At 46.5% G+C, this 19,832-nt stretch overlaps 1 protein-coding gene across 1 annotated transcript in view; it reads right to left on the bottom strand.

The window, feature by feature from the left end:
- Positions 1–18,995, bottom strand: part of GRIN3A (glutamate ionotropic receptor NMDA type subunit 3A) — a 358,631-nt gene extending 339,636 nt beyond the window's left edge. Inside the window, exons 1-2 of the mRNA XM_033918694.1 lie at positions 18,785–18,995; positions 18,231–18,700 (exon numbers count right to left, since the gene is read on the bottom strand). Of these exons, the coding sequence (XP_033774585.1) occupies positions 18,231–18,700; positions 18,785–18,995 (681 nt within the window). The remainder of the gene's footprint in view (positions 1–18,230; positions 18,701–18,784) is intronic.
- Between the last annotated feature and the right edge of the window lie 837 nt (positions 18,996–19,832).

Raw genomic sequence — 19,832 nt, 5'->3', positions numbered from 1 at the left:
TTCCTAATTACCCTCCTATCCAGTATCTCTATCCCTCCTCCACACCATCCCTTGTGTCCAATTTCTCTCCCTTTCTGTTCCTTCCCTCCCTAAATCCCATGGTCCATCATCTCTCTCCCTCTCCTCTATTTTCAGACCCATTATTTCTTCCCCCCCCCAAAGTTTGGCATATGCATGTCTCTTTGAACACCCCCTTCCCTCCGTGTACTTCTAAATCATGGTCCCCCCCCAAAGGCCTGTCCCCCCTTAAAGGTCTGCCTGTCCCACCTTGAAGGCCTGCACCCCCCTTGAAGGCCTGTCCCTTCCCCTTGTAGGCTTGTCCCCCCCTTGAAGGCCTGCCTGCCTGTCCCCCCTTGAAGGTCTGCACCCCCCGAAGGCCTGCACCCCCCCGAAGGCCTGTCCCCCATTTGAAGGCCTGTCCCACCCCCTTGTAGCTTCTCCCCCCCCCTTGTAGGCCTGTCCCCCCTTGAAGGCCTGCCTGCCTGCCTTTCCCCCCTTGAAGGCCTGTCCCCCCTTGAAGGCCTGCACCCCCTTGAAGGCCTGCACCACCCCCCTCGAAGGCCTGCACTCCCTTGAAGGTCTGCACCCCCCCCCGAAGGCCTGTCCCCCACTTGAAGGCTTGTACCACCCCCTTGTAGCTTCTCCCCCCCTTGTAGGCCTGTCCCCCCCTTGAAGGCCTGCCTGCCTGCCTTTCCCCCCCTTGAAGGCCTGCACCCCCTTGAAGGACTGCACCCCCCCCCGAAGGCCTGCACTCCCTTGAAGGTCTGCACCCCCCCGAAGGCCTGTCCCCCCCTTGAAGGCCTGTCCCCCCCCTTGTAGGCCTGTCCCCCCCCTTGTAGGCCTGTCCCCCCCTTGAAGGCCTGCCTGCCTTTCCCCCCTTGAAGGCCTGTTCCCCCCCTTGAAGGCCTGCACCCCCTTGAAGGTCTGCACCCCCCCAAAGGCCTACACCCCCCCCGAAGGCCTGCACCCCCCTGAAGGCCTGCCTGCCCCCCTTGAAGGCCTGCACCCCTTGAAGGTCTGCACCCCCCCCCGAAGGCCTGTCCCCCCTTGAAGGCCTGCCTGCCTGCCTGTCACCCCCTCCCCCTTGAAAGCCTGCTTGCCTGCCCGCCCGCCCCACCCTGATGCCCCGACCCACCCCGAAGGACCGCTCGCCCCCCTGGCCTCCCCGCACCACCTATGAAGCAGCCGCAGCAGGATCGCGAAGTCAGCGTCAGCGATCCCTGCGCTGCTTCCTGCGCCACGGTCCCGCCCCTCCTCTGACGTCAGAGGAGGGGCGGGATCGCGGCGCAGGAAGCAGAGCAGGGATGCTGACGCTGACTTCGCGATCCTGCTGCGGGCTGCTTCACAGGTGGTGCAGGAAGGTCAGTGGGGCGAGCGGTCCTTCGGGGGTGGCGGGGGACTGAACGGCAAGGCCGGGAACACCCCCTTAGGGCTGGTACCCGGGGCAGCCCGCCCCCCCCTAGGTACGCCACTGGTCAGAGGGAAGCTTTGGGCAAGCAGCACCGCTTCCAAAATTATAGTTCCCATTGCCTTTCTTACCCCCGTTGCTTGCTTGTCTTACTTTCCGTCGATTGGGGGGGGGGGGCGCATTGCCGATTCGGGGGGGGCCCACATTGCCGATCGATGCTGGAGGGGCCCATCGCCGTTTGGAAAAAACAATGTTGATGCCCTCCTTCATCGGGCCCCCCTGACCATTTCGGGCCCTAGGCACATGCCTACTTGGCCTATTGGTTAATCCTGCCCTGTGTATCAGCTTTCCATTGTGGTATAAACAAAGAGGTGGACAATGTACTTAAACAGGGGACCATATTATCTGAGTGGAAGGATAATTCTGCTTTTTCCATGAATTGCTGGTGGAATGTTATATGAGGAGGCTGCTGTGATTTAAAGGTAGAGTTTCTCAATGTTTGAGTTCTTTTAGATTTGTATTGTCCTTAGTTTGTTTCTAATATAGGACAATATAATGTGCTTGTATAACCCTAGGTTGTTGCTGGGGGACGGGGGGAGGTGAGGTTGTATCATTTATTTTTTCATGGTTAATAAAGATGTAGAACTAAAAAGCTGTATGTGTGTGGGTGGGTTTACAGTATCCAGAACCTTCTTTCTCTTGTTAAAAGCCCCACTAGGATGGATTGACAAAACATATTTCAATGACTGATATACATTTACATGGATATTTAGGAAAGGTAATGCCCCTAACTTCAATACACTCAGACATAGCAACAACAGCTATCTTATTCTCTGTTAATATTGTTTATAAAAGACTTGAAATTATTTGAAGAACAATCAAGCTCTATTAGAATTCAAAGCTAGTGTTCCAATCAACATTGCAGAAAAAACTTCATCCACTAGAGATGTCTCTAGAAATGCAGTGGGCTACATATACGAAAATAGAGAGCAGTTCCAATACTGACCCAATACCTGAGAAGTTTGGTACCTGGAGGTGTGGTAAGGAATCTTTGGGCTGACCTAGACTTAATCGTACTGCAAGTATAACCGAAAGTTTAACGAGGGTGCTTGGATGGAACTTGTAAGTTGTGACTTAGGCGATGTAAAAACAGGTCTAAGTCACTTTGGATACCTTCTGGGCAGTTAGACTTGTTTTTACAGTCTAGGTCAGCCCACGTACCGCCCAAGTCCCGCCCTGACCACTCCTCCTAAAACACCCCTTTCAGCTCTGGGCATACAGCAGCACTGAAAAGGCCTAAACTGTTTTTAGCTACGTCTAAAACCCATTCCGATTATTGGCACTTGGATGACTTGTCTTTTTGATCATCCAAGTGCCAATTTAGGTGAGATTTTAGACATATTTCTGTTTCGATTATGAGCCTCTTAGTCTAGTGATTTTCCACTTTTTTTTCATTCTGTCAGAAAAATATGGATTGAAAAAAGTAGAAAATTGTTGGACTAAGAGTATAGTCCTCGATGGAGACTTTCCCAGCTCTTTTGGTTGGGCTGAGAACTCTTCAGTGGCCCCTCGTATGTATTAAAAGGATCATATAAAACTGTACAACCAAGCATGCATGTAAGTATGTACAGACAAGGTTACACATGCATCACACATAGGTGTTCCCAGGGATGTACTTTGGGAGAAACAGGAGTGGATCTGTGATGCCTGCAAGTATTTTAATATACATGAGTAAACATATGGTTATGTTTAATTTGAAAAACCTAACATGGCCCATTTCACTATGTACTGTTTATATGACTTCTTTGGGGGATATGTTATCACATGTGGTAGTCAAGCTACTGTGTCTCACCTCTGTACGGCTACACTTAGTTCACTGCACCAAGAGTCCTTCTAGTCCAGTATCCTGTTTCCAGCCCAATCACAAGTCGTACACAGCAGAATCTCAAAAAGTAGCAAGACTCCATGCTACTTAACCCCAGGGATAAGCTTCTATGAAGCAGGTGTAAATTTGTGTGAAAGCGTTTGTGTGTTATTAGGAGTCATTTCTCAAGCATATGCTTTTTATATAAAAGCTTAGAAAAACCTACTGTATGTTACCTTTATAAATTGAGCAATATACTATATAGTTGTGTTTTTGAAGTTTTCACATAAATGCCCTCTTATAAAATTAGCCACCACATGCATACAATAACAATTTATGAAATGTTGTAAGCTTTGGGATTCCTGGGTCTTACTTAATTCCAAAGGATCATCTTCAAACTTCTTCAAGTACAAATCACATAAGTGATACTGTCAAGTCCTAGAGAAATCAACATTACACCTCAGAAGAGAGGAGATGACAGGTGAAATCCCTGCTGAGATAAGTTTGTCATCTCAGAGGGCTTTCCTCTCCATTAAAATGCTTTCAGTGTGAAAGTCTTCAGATTCATTGTTTATGAGTTTATGTGACAAGAATTCCCTGTCTCTCCCAAAGCTGAGTAGATGGAGCCTATGGTTATTTTTCCCTAGCACCCCTGACATAATCAGATTGCATTTTATTGTGAAGCAATCAGAAGGGTAAGTACAACCTTTACATAGTTGTTTATAAAACATAATATTAATAAAATTTAAAGCAACAGATATACAATTCATATGGTTGCTTTCTATTTACAAATATAATTAAATACCCAAAGCTTTGACCTTAGATATTTGCTTTACAATGATCCAAAAAATTAGTAGACCTATCCACATTATTTCCTGTTTAGTTTATTCATTAGTATTCAACAACAATGATAAGGTCTTTATAAAGGTCTAGAACAAAATATAATGAAAATGCAGCAGTAAATAACATGGTCAGAAGGATTACATTCACTAAATAACTTTTATAGGTGTAATTGAATGCAAGCATAACACTAATTACTTTAGTGGGCATGTAGTCTCCTATACGAACTGAATAATTCATACAACTTAAAAAGTGGTCCCCAAGATGATTGTGTAAACAGTATTGGCTTCTGTGACTGCTTTCACGGCAGGATCTTTAATTAGAAGACACAAGAGCATTGTTAAATGTAACAGGCTCTTTGAGCTGCTACTGTATAAATATGATTCATGACATAACACTTAATCAGCTGAATTCTTGCAAGAGGAGGAGGAAGATTTTTTTTTTTTCATTGCACACTGGTACTGAACACCCATGCCAAATCTTGATTTCCAAGTTTGTTTATTAAAAAGTGTTTAAATTGCACTTGTTTTGACTGAAGAAAAACATGGGAAGTGAAACTGGATGGATAAATATGATTATCCTGTTGTTTCTTACAAGCTATGGGGTCCTTTTACTAAGCTGTGGCAAAAAGTGGCCTTTGTATATCCTTATATGGGTTTTTCCCATACACTGATGTCATTTTTTACTTTAGCTGGAAAAAATTGTACTTTTTTAATTTTGTATTAAACGCTATGTACTAATGTTACTATTAGAATGAGGCCGTAAAAAACCAAAAATGCCATGTAAGCATTTACCACCACCCATTTTGTAAGTAGTAAGGTCATGTGCTATCCTTCCAATTCTATAATTGGTGTACAAATTTATGCATGCATAATTGCACTTTATTCTGAGATGTGCACAAAACTAAATTAGCTGATGAGCCAATTAGCGCTAAGAACTGGGTGGTAGCAATTATCAACATTAATTATCAGAAATTTTTTAGTGTTCATCTGAGAAGGGGGTGGGGCCATGGGAAGGGCAAAGGTGGGTCAGGGGCATCTAATAAACTGAATACCAGGGATCAATTCCTAATTTACATGCCAGGATTTATACCAAGGTTCGGTTGTTATAAATCTTCACACCCAATGTTTGGAATGGAAATCAGCTCTAAGTGCTATTCCACTGGTTCTCAAGTCTGTCCAGGGACCCTCAAACATTTGGGTTTTCAGGAGATCCTTAATTAATATTCATGAGAGATTTACATGCATTGAAGGCAGTGCATACAAATCTCTCTTATGAATATTCCGTGTTCCTGAAAACCCAACTGGCTGGGGGTCCCCCAGGACAGGTCTGAGAACCACTGTGCCATTCTATAAATGGTGCACAACTTAGAGCATCGTTTATTGAAAATTTTTTTTTATGTCCCACATGAATTAATCATGTATCGCATGGTAATGTAACTGCAATAACTGATTAGCACAAGAATGCCCACTTTCCGCTCACCTGATACACCCTCTAATTCCCCCCCCCCATATTTTTAGCCTATGGTTAGGGCAAGCAGATTCAGCAGTTGCCACAGGATGCCTGAGCATGCCCCACGGTACACTATTTTAAGCTATATTAGATGTTAATTGCACCTAATGCAGCTCAGTAAATGAGCACCAATGAAAGAAAAATATTTTATAAGTTTGTAGAAGATAGGCAGAAATCCAGAGAACATGCAGGCAAATGTGGAAAAAAAAACCCCCAGATTTCCACCAGTGTCAGGATGAAATATATTAACATAGAAACATGATGGCAGATAAAGGTCAAATGACCCATCTAGTCTGCCCATCTGCAGTAACCATTATCTCTTTCTCTCTCTGAGAGATCCCATGTAGAGAATGACACGGTGGCGGTTTACCCGCGGCCACCGCATTTTAGCGGCGGGTCACCCGCCGAAAACGGGGAAGAAAACTAGCAGTCGCTGCGGCGACGGGGACAAGGCCATTCACTGCCCGCGGGGCGGTGAATGGTCTTGTCCCCCGTAGTGAGGCATGAAGGATCGTGCGGTCCCCGCAGCTCACACCCGCCTGCCCAATCGATTCCAGTGTCCAGCCAGCTCTCTCCCCTCTCCTCACCCCAGTCCGCAGATCCTCCTCCTCGGCGACCCGCACGCTACCAGAGAGCCGCGCACACCCGCCGCTGCTCAGCCTCGATCTTCTGCTCTGACGCAACCGGAAACAGGAAGTTGCAGCAGAGCAGAAGATCGAACACTGAGCAGCCGCGCGTGTGCGGCTCCCTGGGAAAGCGCGCAGGTTGCCGAAAAAGAAAACCCACAAACCAAGGTGAGGAGAAGGGAGAGAGCCGGCCAAACACCAGGATCGACCGGGCAGGCAGGTAGTGGCCGCGGGGACGGTGACGGGGCGGTGAATGGGATGGCAGTGGCGGTGACGGGGCGGTGAAAGGGATGGTGGTGATGGTGACGGGGCGGTGAAAGGGATGGCGGGGACGGTGACGGGGCGGTGAATGGGATGGCAGTGGCGGTGACGGGGCGGTGAAAGGGATGGTGGTGATGGTGACGGGGCGGTGAAAGGGATGGCGGGGACGGTGACGGGGCGGTGAAAGGGATGGCGGTGACGGTGACGGGGCGGTGAATGGGATGGCAGTGGCGGTGACGGGGCGGTGAAAGGGATGGCAGTGGCGGTGACGGGGCGGTGAAAGGGATGGTGGTGACGGTGACGGGGCGGTGAAAGGGATGGCAGTGGCGGTGACGGGGCGGTGAATGGGATGGCAGTGGCGGTGATGGGGCGGTGAATGGGATGGCAGTGGCGGTGACGGGGCGGTGAATGGGATGGCGGTGGCGGTGACCGGGCGGTGAAAGGGATGGTGGTGACGGTGACGGGGCGGTGAATGGGATGGCAGTGGCGGTGACGGGGCGGTGAAAGGGATGGCGGTAACGGTGACGGGGCGGTGAAGGGATCGGCGGTGACGGGGCGGTGAAAGGGATGGCGGTGACGGTGACGGGGCGGTGAAGGGATCGGCGGTGATGGGGCGGTGAAAGGGATGGCGGTGACGGTGACGGGGCGGTGACGGGGACAGATTTTTTCCCCGTGTCATTCTCTAATCCCATGTGCCTGTCCCAGGCCCTTTTGAATTCTGACACGGTCTCTGTCTCCACCACCTTTTCTGGGAGACTGTTCCACACATCTACCACCCTTTCTGTAAAATTACTTGCAATTATTTTGATTAACCAAAGAAGTGTAGATGGACACATGGGGCAGATTCCGTATAGGATGCCGGTCTCAGCAGCCGCCTAAGCAGTTGCTGAGAATCGCACATCGACGTCCTATACAGAATCGCATCGGCCCTAACAGACAGATGCCTAACCATGCCTAACTACTGATATTACTACTAATCACTTATATAGAGCTGAAAGGCTTATGCAGTGCTGTACATTTTGACATTTATAGACATTTCCTGCTCAGAAGAGCATATAATCTAACTAGGACAGACAGACATGACATATAGGGTTGGGGATGCAGCTCAATTCTCTAACCAGTGCCCTTGTCTCAGGCGCTGGTTAGAGAATTGCATTCCCTTCAGCTGATCATGGCAAGGAAATCTCCCTGCCATGATCAGCTGAGCGGCTGCAGCAGAGACACCGGCCCCCTGCAAAGTACACTGGAAGAAGGAATCCCCATTCCCTCCTGCCCCCAAACCCCTCCCAAGTACGCCAGGCAGGAGGGATGCCCAATATCTCATACCTGCCTTGAACCCCTGAACCCCTCCCAAAGTATGCCAGGAATGAGGGATACTCATTCCCTCCTGCTGCTCCCCCAAGAAGTCCCCCAGCAGGAGGGATTCCCACTTTCATCTGCCACTACTCCTCAGAACTGCTGCCACTCCTCCAGAACTCCCCCGACACACCCGTAAAGCTAAACCCCTCTGACACATTTAAGTCTACCCCAACAGCCCCCCCCCACCCCTCATACCTGTACGATGAATGTCTGGCTGGAGGGATGCTCCAAAATGGCGGGCCTTCCCCTTCTTGGTGCATTCTGGGATGCACTGGGGAGAGGTCTAAGGCTCTGATTGGCTCAAATGCCTAAGGCCCCTGCCTGGCATACTTTGGAAGGTGTTCAGGAGTTTGGGGGCAGGAGGAAGTGGGCATTCCTCCTGTCCAGTGTACTTAGCTGATTGTGGCAGGGGGATTCCCTTGCTGCGATCAGCTCCACGGCCGCATTTATTTGATGCACATCTCCTTACGAGAGGCATAGAGGGATATGGGTGACTAAAACTACATCAGGTGTATACCTGACTGGGCCTCCGTGTGTGCGGATCGCCGGACTCGATGGACCATGGGTCTGATCCGGAGATGGCAGTTCTTATGTTCTTAAATGTAGGTCAGCATTTTGCAGGCCTACATTTCAGTATCTATCACAGCCCTAGGGCCATTTAAGCTCACCCAAAGCCATTTCTGGGTGACATCCTTGGGTGAGCTTAAGTATCCCTAATTGTCTCTCTGCACCCGCAACAGATGCCTACAGTGTAGGTGGCCTGCCTTGTTTTTTTTAGAAAACATGTATCCCAATTGGCCGGTTAGATAGCGGTAGGACGCCTACCACCACCTACAATTGGGATGCCATTTATAGATTCAGCCCCATATTGTCCTCCTAGGATCAAATTTAATATGTGAATTACAAATAATGAAAAATTATAAACTTTTACTCAGTGGCTTGCAGGAGGTGCATGTACAGTACAGATCAGACCTGTCAAGGCATACATCTGTCTGATGATTCCATCCCATGTTACATTGGGGGGGGCAATAAAATGTTCTTTCTCTTCACCATTATGTTTTGAGTGTCTGCCTTTTTATCCATCTATCTTTTTATTGCCGGCCATGACGGTAAAAGTTCTGACACTCATAGGAATTCTATGGGCGTCGGAGCTTTTACCAACACAGCCGGCAATAAAAAAATGCTAGCACAGCTTCATAAAGGAGGGAGTGAAGGATAAGTTAGGCCTCTAAACTGACTAGACACACCGATCTAGAAGCCTAACTTTAGGCAACATTTATAAATTTGGGCCTTACTGCCTCCTATTTAGGAAGTGCTGCAGGCTCCAACCTTATGGATGCACTAACCAGTTAATATAGCAGTAATGCTAGTGCACTGATCAATTAGCGCATGCATACCCATTCTCTGCCCCTAATATAACCCCTTTAAAATATAAAAAAATAAATTCTGCACACTTATGAGTCATTTTACTAAGCTGCAGTAAGCACTAAAATGTGATTACTGTGGGACGTGAGGTGTCCCATGATAATTTTGTATCCTAGAAACATAGAAACATGAAGGCAGATAAAGGCCAAATGGCCCATCTAGTCTGCCCATCCGCAGTGACCATTATCTCTTTCTCTCTCCGAGAGATCCCATGTGTCTATCCCAGGCCCTCTGAAATTCAGACATACTCTTTGTTTCCACCATCTCTTCCAGGAGACTGTTCCACACATCTACCACCCTTTTTGTAAAAAAGTATTTCTTCAGATTTACTGTGGAGCCTATCACCTCTTAACTTCATCCTATGCCCTCTCATTGCAGTTTCCTTTCAAACGAAAGAGACTCGACTTATGCACATTTATATTATGTAGGTAATTAAACATATCTATCATATCTCCCCTCTCCCGCCTTTCCTCCAAAGTATACAGATTGAGATCTTTAAGTCTGTCCCCGTACGCCTTATCACGAAGACCATACACCATCTTAGTAGCCTTCCTCTGGACCGACTTCATCCTTTTTTTTATCTTTTTAAAAGTGCGGCCCAGAGTGTTATACAAGGCATTAATATCTCCTTTTTCCTACTGGCCATACCTCTCCCTATGCAACTAGCATCCTTCTAACTTTTGCAGTCACTTTTCAACCTGCTTGGCTACCTTAAGTTCATCACATACAATCATATCCAAGTCCTGATCTTCTTCCCTGCACAAAAGTTCTTCACCTCATAAACTGTACCGTTCCTTTGGGTTTTTGCAGCCCAAATGCATGACCTTGCATTTCTTAGCATTAAATTTTAGCTGCCAAATTTCAGACCAAGCTTCACTATGTCTTTCGTCATCTTAGTCACACCATCTACTCTATTACAGATTTTGGTATCATCCACAAAGAGGCAAATCTTACCCGACAGTGCATCATCAATATCGCTTATAAAAATGTTAAAAATAACAGGCCCAAGAACAGAACCTTGAGGCACACCACTTGTAACATCTCTTTCCTCAGAGCGATCTCTATAAACCACTACTCTCTGTCATCTTCCATCTAACCAGTTCTTGACCTAACTCGTCACTTTGGGACCAATCCCAAGGGCACTCAGTTTATTTATTAGACATCTGTGTGGAATACTGTCAAAGGCTTTGCTAAAATCTAAATACTAAAAAATACTCCACAAGTTAAATATATAAAAAATAAATATAAATATAAAGTGCAACAAGTGCTAATAAAGTGCTCAGATCGCCAACCGAAAAGTGCTGTGAAGTGCAATAACAAGTACTAGCGCCGGTTGTGTATAGGGACCATCATAGCACTCAGATGTCCCTTGCACCGCCCTCAACAACACTTTAATAAACTTTGAATACTAAGTTCACATTAGTATATTGAATGGAACACTTACCTTGAGTTGTGGTAGGTCCATGAAAAAAAGGGCGGTGTTTCTATTTCTCCTGCGCCTGTAAAGATCTTCTGTGTAATCCCCTAAATTACCCCGTGAAATGAAACCACGTAGCCTCCCTTCAACTTGAGTTTCGTGTTAATGTCATCAGGAAGGGGGCACTGGGTTCCATGCTTCTCCTGGCTCTAGGCATTGGTCTCTCTTCACAGGTCCATCTTTCTCTGTGGTTCTGCTGTCATACCAACTGCTGGAACCATTCTCCTTGTAGAGAATCCTTGATCTCCCTACTTCTAGAAGACCCCGCAATATGGATACCCCAATCAACATCCGGCATGTTAAAATTACCTATTAGTAAAACTTCCCCTTTTTTAGGTATATTCTGAATGTCTACTATTAAATTTCTGCCACTTCTCCCATCTGTGAAGGAGGCCTGTATATCATACCAATGTAAATATATTTAGCATTCCCTCTTTTCAAATTGGTCCACAGTACCTCTTCCATGTAGATCCTGCAGTTGTGTGGCTGTAATATGATCTTTAATATATAACGCTACTCACCTTCTTTTTCTTCCTATCCTGTCAGCAAAGGCAGATCTTGTTTGACAAACTTGCTGCACTTCTTCGAGGGAGTGAACAGGCAGATAGACAAGGGCGACCCGGTCAACATTGTATATCTGAACTTTCAGAAGGTGTTTGACAAGGTTCCGCATTGTCACAAACCCGACACTGTAGTTAATAATAATAATAATATTTTATTTTGTATACCGCCATACCCAGGGAGTTCAAGGCGCTTCACAACAGATAGATGAATTACATACAGTGCGATTAGAAAAAAAAGAAGAACATAACAAGTTAGGTTTGTTCCAGGGAAAGGACAAAAACCCCTAACATTAAAGAGAGCTGATCAATGCAGCAGCTCTCCTACCAGTAGATCACAAAGCTCTGTCCCTAGCAAGAGCGCCCAAGAGCAGGAGCCCTGGGAGGAGGGGAAACAGGATGAGATAATTAATTTCTCTAAGCCTAGTATAGCCCCTAACAAAGTACACTCTAACAGGCAGGCTCCTAGTCATGCTAGCACTCAGCTGCTGAGGCTAATTGAGCAGCAGCAGAAAGCTCAGCAAAAGCCAGCCCATCCTCCACTCAGGTTAGGGTGTGGCTTTCTCAGGTCTGGTAAAAGCCAGCAGAGCAAGCTTAGAAGGGTCAGTCTGGATCCAGGTGCTCCCATGTCTCAACAAGGGAATGAAATAGAGATGAGAGACCTGGATGATTCCCCTCTGACAAGCCTGCCTGATTGTCTACAGACTGAGGAAGCCATGGACATTACCTGGGAGCCTGAAGAAGTCTTTTCCCATTCGTATAGAGGTATTCATTGATTTACTTACCTGAGGGCTTATAGTCACCCGCGGGTTTTGATAACCCTGCCTCATCACTTCCAGTTTAAAGATCTCTTCAGTAGATTAGCTAGCCTGCTGCTGAAGACACTTCTCCTTGTCTTTGATAGATGCATACTATCCTTGCTCAGCAGCCCTTGGAAAATCATCTCAAGGTCCAGGAAGCCAACATACTCTTGACAACAATTCATGTCACTACGCATTCATCTCCAGGATGCATGCTTCTCTGACCTGGCCCTTACCCTCGACAGGGAGGATGGACGAGAATACCACCTGTGCACCTGACTGCTTCACCTTCTCTCTCAGAGCCACAAAGTCACTTTTGATACGCTTGCAGGGGTACTTGGCAGTATCATTAGTACCAATGTGGATGAGCAGCATTGGATAATAGTCATCAGGCTTGATGAGTCTTGACACTCACTCTGTAACATCTTGGATTTTGACACTAGACAGACAGCATACATCCTGGGACATCATATGTGGTCTGCAGATGGACACTTCTGTAGCCCTCAGAAGGGAATCACCAACCACCATAACATTATGTCTCCTAGTGGTCATAGATCCAGCAATTTGGGGGTTTTTAAGCTTTGGTCCTTCCTCTCCCTGGGATGCTCTCATCTCCTCTACTTCCAGGGCAACATACCTGTTCTTCAGTTCAAGGTTGGGTGGAGTCATAGTACCTACCGTATCTTGCAGGGTTCCATAATCTAAGTCCAGCTGTCCTCCTTCAACACAGCCTCCTCTTCCCCACTGCTGGAAATCTTTGACGCCTCTTAAACTATTTCATCGATGTACCTCTCATTCTCATGGATACTTCTCAGTCTTGCCACCTCCTCTCTTAGTTCCTTTACTTCCTTCATGAAGGATTGAAGCCGAAGAAAGTTTGAACATGGAAACCCTCCCTTTGCCTGGGTCTCTCCTCAAGGAGTGCTTTTCAATTAGGGTGAGAGAATTCATACCTCCATGAAATATAGCTTTAAGAGTTTTCTAGGCCTCTCTCCCACTTACTACTCCCCAAAGTCTCAAAAAGATCTTAAACAGATCCAAAGAAGCCTTTTAGTCAAAACCTCACTCCTTAAGCATATGCAAATTATATAAGCTCAAAGGTATCTTCAATGCTGAACCTGTTAGAGAACCAGGCTTACTGAGGGTTAGGTACTAGGCCAGCATTCCTCCCCTTAAGGGTCACCTATAGAGTCTGATCTCTAAGAAAGTCCTCAGAGTTGAAGGAGTGAGAGATGGATGAGCGGGAGACCTGAGAGAAGTATGTTGCAGTAGGCCTCTGCATTAAACTTATAGGTTCACTGCCAACCGCAGGAGGTAGTCAGGTTGCCCTCTGAGGTGTGAATATCAGCCACTTGTTTTTGCAGTGTTAAAATAGCCAAAGTTTTAGCTTAGAAAGAAACTGTTTATGCTTATTTAAGATTTTGATATACTGCTCCTGCATTTTACTGACCTAAGCAGTTTACAATGTATCAAACTAAAATGAAATTCGTTACTTGAGAAAAACTACCCTATCTATCCCCAAGGTTCACAATCTTATGCAAGAAACTGTGCTGCTAAAAGACGTGTTAAAGCTCTGCCCAATCCTCAAATCTGTCTTTTAGAGCTTTATGCATTTCTATCTGACCCATCCTAATTATTGGGGGGGGGGGGGAACATTTTGGAGTGAATTACTGACTAGGGTTGAAAATCTATGAATTACAGTACTTTGATTTTCAGAGCTCAGCGCAATTCTTTACTGTATGTTTCAGGCTTTTGGGAAGTAAAGGTTTGTGCTACTATTGCTCTTAAAACTGGTCTGTTGTATTTCTCTACCATCATAAGCCAATAGCTTAGTCATTATATTATAACAGCATCCATCCATCAGTTCTTCCAGGATCCTGAAACTGTTGTAGAGAAAAATATTGAAATGAAGTGGAAAGTATTTTTTTTTTTTTAGCTGAAATGGGAATATTGAAGTCATAAGATGGTTCTGAAATGACTTATACTGATAGAATTAACTGCTATAAGAAGCAAAATGTAAGTTGTTATTGCAATCATTTGTAATGGAGTGTATACAGTTCAAAGAAGAGAAAGTAAACTGCTGTTTTCAAACACCTTGCTGTTAACATGAGGCAGACATACAAATATACACAACAGTACATGGGTTAGCAGCCATTTTGATCACATTTTTAGTAATCATGCAGATGAATCCATCTTTATACACAGCAAATATTTGCAAAAAATGAAAAAAAAAATCATGCTTTCCCATAGGAAAAAAACATTATTTATATATATATATACTAGTCTTTAAGCCCGTTACATTAATGGGTGCTAGAATAGATGTGTCTGTCTGTCTGTGTTTCTTTATCTCTCTCTCCTTGGCCGCTGTCTGTATCGTTCTGTCTCCCCCCTCCCCCCCGAGCAAAGCTGTCTGTCCCCAGCACACCTCCCCCCAAAGCAGCCCCCTTTCCCTCTCCCTGTCTCTCCATGGCCCCTTCTGTCTTCCCCCCCAGAGCAAAGCTGTTTGCCTCAAGCACACCCCTCCCCCCATAGCAGCCCCCTTTTCCTCTCCCGCTGACTCTCTCTCTAGCCCCCTTTCTCTGTCTGTCTTTCTGGTCCTCTCCCTGCCCCTGTCTTTCTTTCTTTCTGTCTCCCTCCCTCCCACTGTCTGTCTGTCTGTCATTTTTCCCCATTTCCCTGTGCAGCAGCATTTCCATCCCACTTCCCTATGCAGCAGCAACAGCATTTCCCTCCTATCTCCCCCCCCTTTCCTGTGCAGAAACAGTAGCAGCATTTTCCCCCATCCCCCTTTCCCTTCTCTTCCCTGCTCCGTTCGGCCCCTCCCCCTTCTTTTACTGCCGTTGTCCTGCTCTATCCGGCCTGCTCCTGACCCTCCCACCGCCGACAAACCTCGGGGCTCCAGCCGCATAGGCAGCACTTTAAACACGCTGCTCTTTGACCTTCTACTGCTGATTTCCTCTGCCGCATCTGTCTCCGATGATGTCATCAGAGACGACGGCAGAGGAAATCAGCAGTAGAAGGACGAAGCAGCGTGTTTATAATGCTGCCTACGCCGCTGGAGCCGGGAGGTTTGTGGAGGGCCGCTGGAGCCGCCTACGCCGCTGGAGCCAGGTTTGGAGAGCACAGTAGCGCGCCTTCAGCCCCCGCATGCGCCCTGAGGTTTAGAATGTTGCCACAGAAGCACACCTCAGAGCGCCAGCGCTCACGAATTTTTAAGAGCGCATGCGCCTCTAGCTTATTATTATATTAGATATATATATATAAAACCGCTTTACAAGGAATTAGCCTTAGGGCCTCTTCTCTTAAACTGCGCTAGCAGTTTCTAGTGTGGGGAGCCACGCTGAATGGCCCGCTCTCCTCCCGACACTCATAGAGTTCCTATGAGCACCGGGAGCAGCGCAGGCCATTCAGCATGGCTCTCTGTGCTACAACTGCTAGCACAGTTTAACAGAAGAGGGGGTTAGTGTAAAGAACTCATTAGCCTCATGAAATGCTCCCTTCAAAAGTGCCTCAGTTCCATGGATTTCCTGGCATCCTAGTACAGCAGATTACCTCACTAAGGCCTTCTTTTACTAAGCCATGGTAGACTTTTCTACCATGGCTCAGAGTGCTAAATGCTCTGACACTCTTAGAATTCTTATGAGCATCGGAGCATTTAGTGCCCCAGGCCATAGTAGAAACCTCTACCATGGCTTAGTAAAAGAGGGCATAACTTTAACCCCATTTTATGAAGCTGCACCAGGGTTTTTAATCACAGCAGGGTTTTTAATCACAGGCCACGGGAGTAAAAGCTCTGACGCTCATAGGAATTCTATGAGCGTCATTGCTTTTACTGTTGCGGCCTGTGGTTTAAAAAAAATCCTAATGTGACTTCTTAAAAGGGAGGGAGAGGGTTGTGTTACTTGGTGGAGGAAAGGGGTGAGGGGCCTGGCTATCTTTCTTTCTTTTTTTTTTTTTTTTAAGAGGGTTGGTTTCGTGATCTATACAGGGCACTAAGTGGGAATTCTATAATGGCAATTCTGTGCAGAACTACTGTTATTAAATATTAGCTTCAGTCAGCATTTTAGCCCCTGATTTTAGGCATGATCATTTATGCCAGACAAAGGCTTGTGTAAATGCTAGTGCCTGCCTACTGCAAGTAGGTGGGTAAACTTAAGCATTCTATGAAACTGTGCCTAAATGCAGTGAAGATGAAGGGCAGTCCACCCCTGGAGCCATCTTGGTGAGGGCGCAGGCATCCATCCTCCTCTCCACCCCCTCCAGTCCTTCCCCCCCCCAATGTGTATACTCACCTTTAAACTACACACCATCACACTTAGGTGCCAATTTATAGATGGAATTGTGCATTAATACATGCTTAGCAAATGCACAGTCAAAACTAACATAGAATGTATTTAGTAGGGCATTTTTTCATGTCTCCAGTAGTGAAAATGTCAAAAACTGGGATTACAGATGGAGACTCTCCAAGAGAACCAAAGATTTCTTTTTTTCGAAGGAGCCGCTTTGGACATTTATGACTTTTGCAGTGGCAGCAATAATCATATAAATCATTAATTGTAAAATTTCCAGGGGGCAAGTCAGGGGCAGTGAGTGAGCATTCCTTTGCTAACCAGTGAGTACATTTATATTACCATGCACTAACTGGTTAGTGCATGGTTAATATGGGAGTCCTTACTACCTTCTAAATAGGTAATGGTAAGTGCTTTTATGTTAATTTTTCTTAAATGCTAACACAACCATGTATTGAAAAAAAAATAGAAAATAGCCCTATTTCATTGTTGCAGTCAACATGGCCTTAACAGGCAGGAAATACCTGCATAAGGGTGCACATTTAGGAGTGCTTTTACTTCACACAGTGAAGTAAAAGCACTCCTAAATATAATGGTTGTTAATCTCTGGTTTGGTATTCTGCACCTGGGTTTTGTTCACCCCCCCCCCCCCTCCTCTGGTATTCCGTTGCTCCCATTCAGCTGACTGCTATAGCTAATAAGTTAATGAACCAAAACACCACAAATGTACCACTAAATGGATATTTAATAGACTGCTATTGGAGGAGGGAAGAGTGCATGTATTCTGCTTATTTAATTTACATATCCCCCCACCCCACCCCTTGTGCTCACCTACATCCTCGGTCTGCTTAGCTGACTAGTATTACAGTGCTTTTCAAATGAAGCAGTATTAGCAAACAGACATAAACTTAAATAGACACTATATACTAAACAGGCAGAGGGTGTAGATGTGCAGAAGGGGGTGAGGGGTGGAGTTATGTAGATTAAATAAGCAGAATACCTGCACTCTTCCCTCCAAGTGTGAATATAGTAAACTGTGCAGGTTGTCATCTAGTGGCCCCAAATGTTTCCTACAGAAAACCACGGTGGTTTGAAGAGGGCCAGCATAAAAGTGCAAAAATTCTTGTTTTAAATCTTTCTTTTTTTCCCCCCATCTTATGATGTTATGTAAAACCAAATTCTGAATATCTGAAACCACAATACTAAGACACCTGCTTCATCTACCAGTGTTGAAACTGGGACTCTGAAATGTACTCCTCTAATGCTTTTTTTTTTTTTTTTTTTTAATGAAAACACAATCAAGGATCAAGGAAAGAATAATAGCGGATCTGTGTGACAAAAACCAATGTCTTATTCGCTTTTTGTGCTGTGTGCTCCAGATCAGTAAAATGCATTAGAGAAAAAGAAAGAAAGGAAGGAAGAAAGAGAAAGAAAGAGGAAGAAAGGAAGGAAGGAAAAAAGAAAGAAAGGAAAGGAAAGAAAGAAAATAGTTTTGGGTTGGTGGTTTGTTTGTTTTTTTGCAAGGTGCTGAATTTTGCAGCAGCTAACAGTGCGAGTTTGCCGTGGTACAGTCCACGGGTTGCTGCTCTCTGTCCAGGGTGCTGAAAAGAACGAAGACGCTGTACCACAAAGCCAGTTAACTCTAGCTAACCTGCTCTGCTCTGGTAGAAGAGGCAGCACTGTAGCCTCACCAAACTAAGTTAAAACAAGGAGGGAGGGGACATTTTCCACCATTCTAGGATTTGTTAATCAAAGATGATAAGGGCGTCCTCAAAGCATTTGGAATCGTCTTTATCCTTTATTTCTTACCTGAGTTTGACGGCTAAATTTGTTCCTCACCAGGCTAATGACTGGGATATGTAAAGTGGAAGAGAGAAACTCCAACTCCAGCATCTCCCCTTTGTTTTGCGGGAAGGCTAGTATAGCGCTGACCCCCTGGACCACGACCGTGTGGCAGACGCTCTGCAGGAAAGAAAAGGGGTCACTGCTCCAGGAACTAGACGTAGAAAAGGGGAAGACGGGCAGGTCCCCCAGTCCCGCTTCGATAGCCAGAACCACTTCCAAGGACAGGTTATAGGGCAGCAAGTCGGGCATTTTATTCAGGTTTTCCACCGCGAAAAGCAAGGCATCCCTGGGAAAGAGCAGCTCCCCGTCGCTCCCGTTGCCAATGTGCTGCGATTTACTCCGCAGCTCGGAGGCCACCCAGCGCCGATGAAGCCCGACGTCTCTCCGGGTGGTGGCCCCGAAACTTGGCTCCCGGGCCACATTTCGGCCGCCTTCTCCGGACAGTTCTCTGGCCTCCCGGAGGACGCCGGCCACCTCCCCTTCTCCCAGGTCGTTTCTCTCCAGCGGTCCGTCGTTGCCCGGCCAGCCCCGCTGCGGTGGCTCGGTGACCGCCCGCGATCTCCACGGCTGCAGCTGGACGGCCCCTAACCTCACCGTGTGTCCGATCCTCTTCAGGATCTGGCACGGCTGCGGGTGGGAAGAGGAGCCGGGCACCCTGGCCAGGACCAGGGCGCAGGGGATCAGCAGGCAAACCCTGCTCACCAGCCACCACCAACTCAAATTCAGCATCACTGGAAAAGCAGGAAGAGCAGCAACAACAGCAAAAAAAAACCCTTTAGAGAAAGAGGGAACCTTTTTCACCCAAGTGTCTGCCCGAAGCCAGAGATCGGGGCGATTTCGCCTCCATAAAAAAAAAAAAAAAAGTTCTCGCTTCCTTTCACTCTACTGGCATTCGTCAGCCCAAAGCATTTAGCAAAGCAGGAGCAAAAGAAAACAGAATCGTTCCAAGGGCAACTGTTCTTTTCCTTCAGTTCGTCACATTATTTGCACAGGATTAAACAAGTACAGGGGGAGGGGACAGAGAGAGTCCATAGATGAAGAGACATATACATTTATATATTCTCCCAGGCTTCCCCTCACAGAGTTTGATAGAGCGCCTCCGGCAAAATAACCTCTAGGAAGAAAGGAGTAAAAGCAAAAGAAACAAACAAAAAAAATCGCCAGTGTCCAAAGATCAAAATTTTCCTCGATCTGGGGTAAAACAACAGTAGTTTACAGAAGCGGGTGGAAACATAAACATGTATCTCCTTGGGTAACACCGATTAAACTCCTAGTAGAGGTGGTGGCTCCGTTTCTTTCTTTCCTCTTGCCCCGAAAGACGAGAAAGTTGCCGGGCTGTCGGGCTCCCAATGCCGTCGCTTGGACGCGCTAAACTCCCACCGACTGCGGACTCGCAGCCTCCAGCCCCTGCCAGGCTCAGACCTGAGAGCCGGGACCTGTAGTTTCCAAGACCCTCCCAGGGACGCTCGCCGAAGCCGAGGCGACTACAATTCCCAACATGCCTTGGGCGGCGGCGGGGCAAAGGTTCGAGAGACTAGTTTTACCGCTTTCTCGGATCTTTTTTTC

Source organism: Geotrypetes seraphini, chromosome 1, assembly GCF_902459505.1.
Source record: "Geotrypetes seraphini chromosome 1, aGeoSer1.1, whole genome shotgun sequence".
Classification (NCBI taxonomy): Eukaryota; Metazoa; Chordata; class Amphibia; order Gymnophiona; family Dermophiidae; genus Geotrypetes; species Geotrypetes seraphini.
This window is presented reverse-complemented; position numbering and strand designations above follow the sequence as displayed.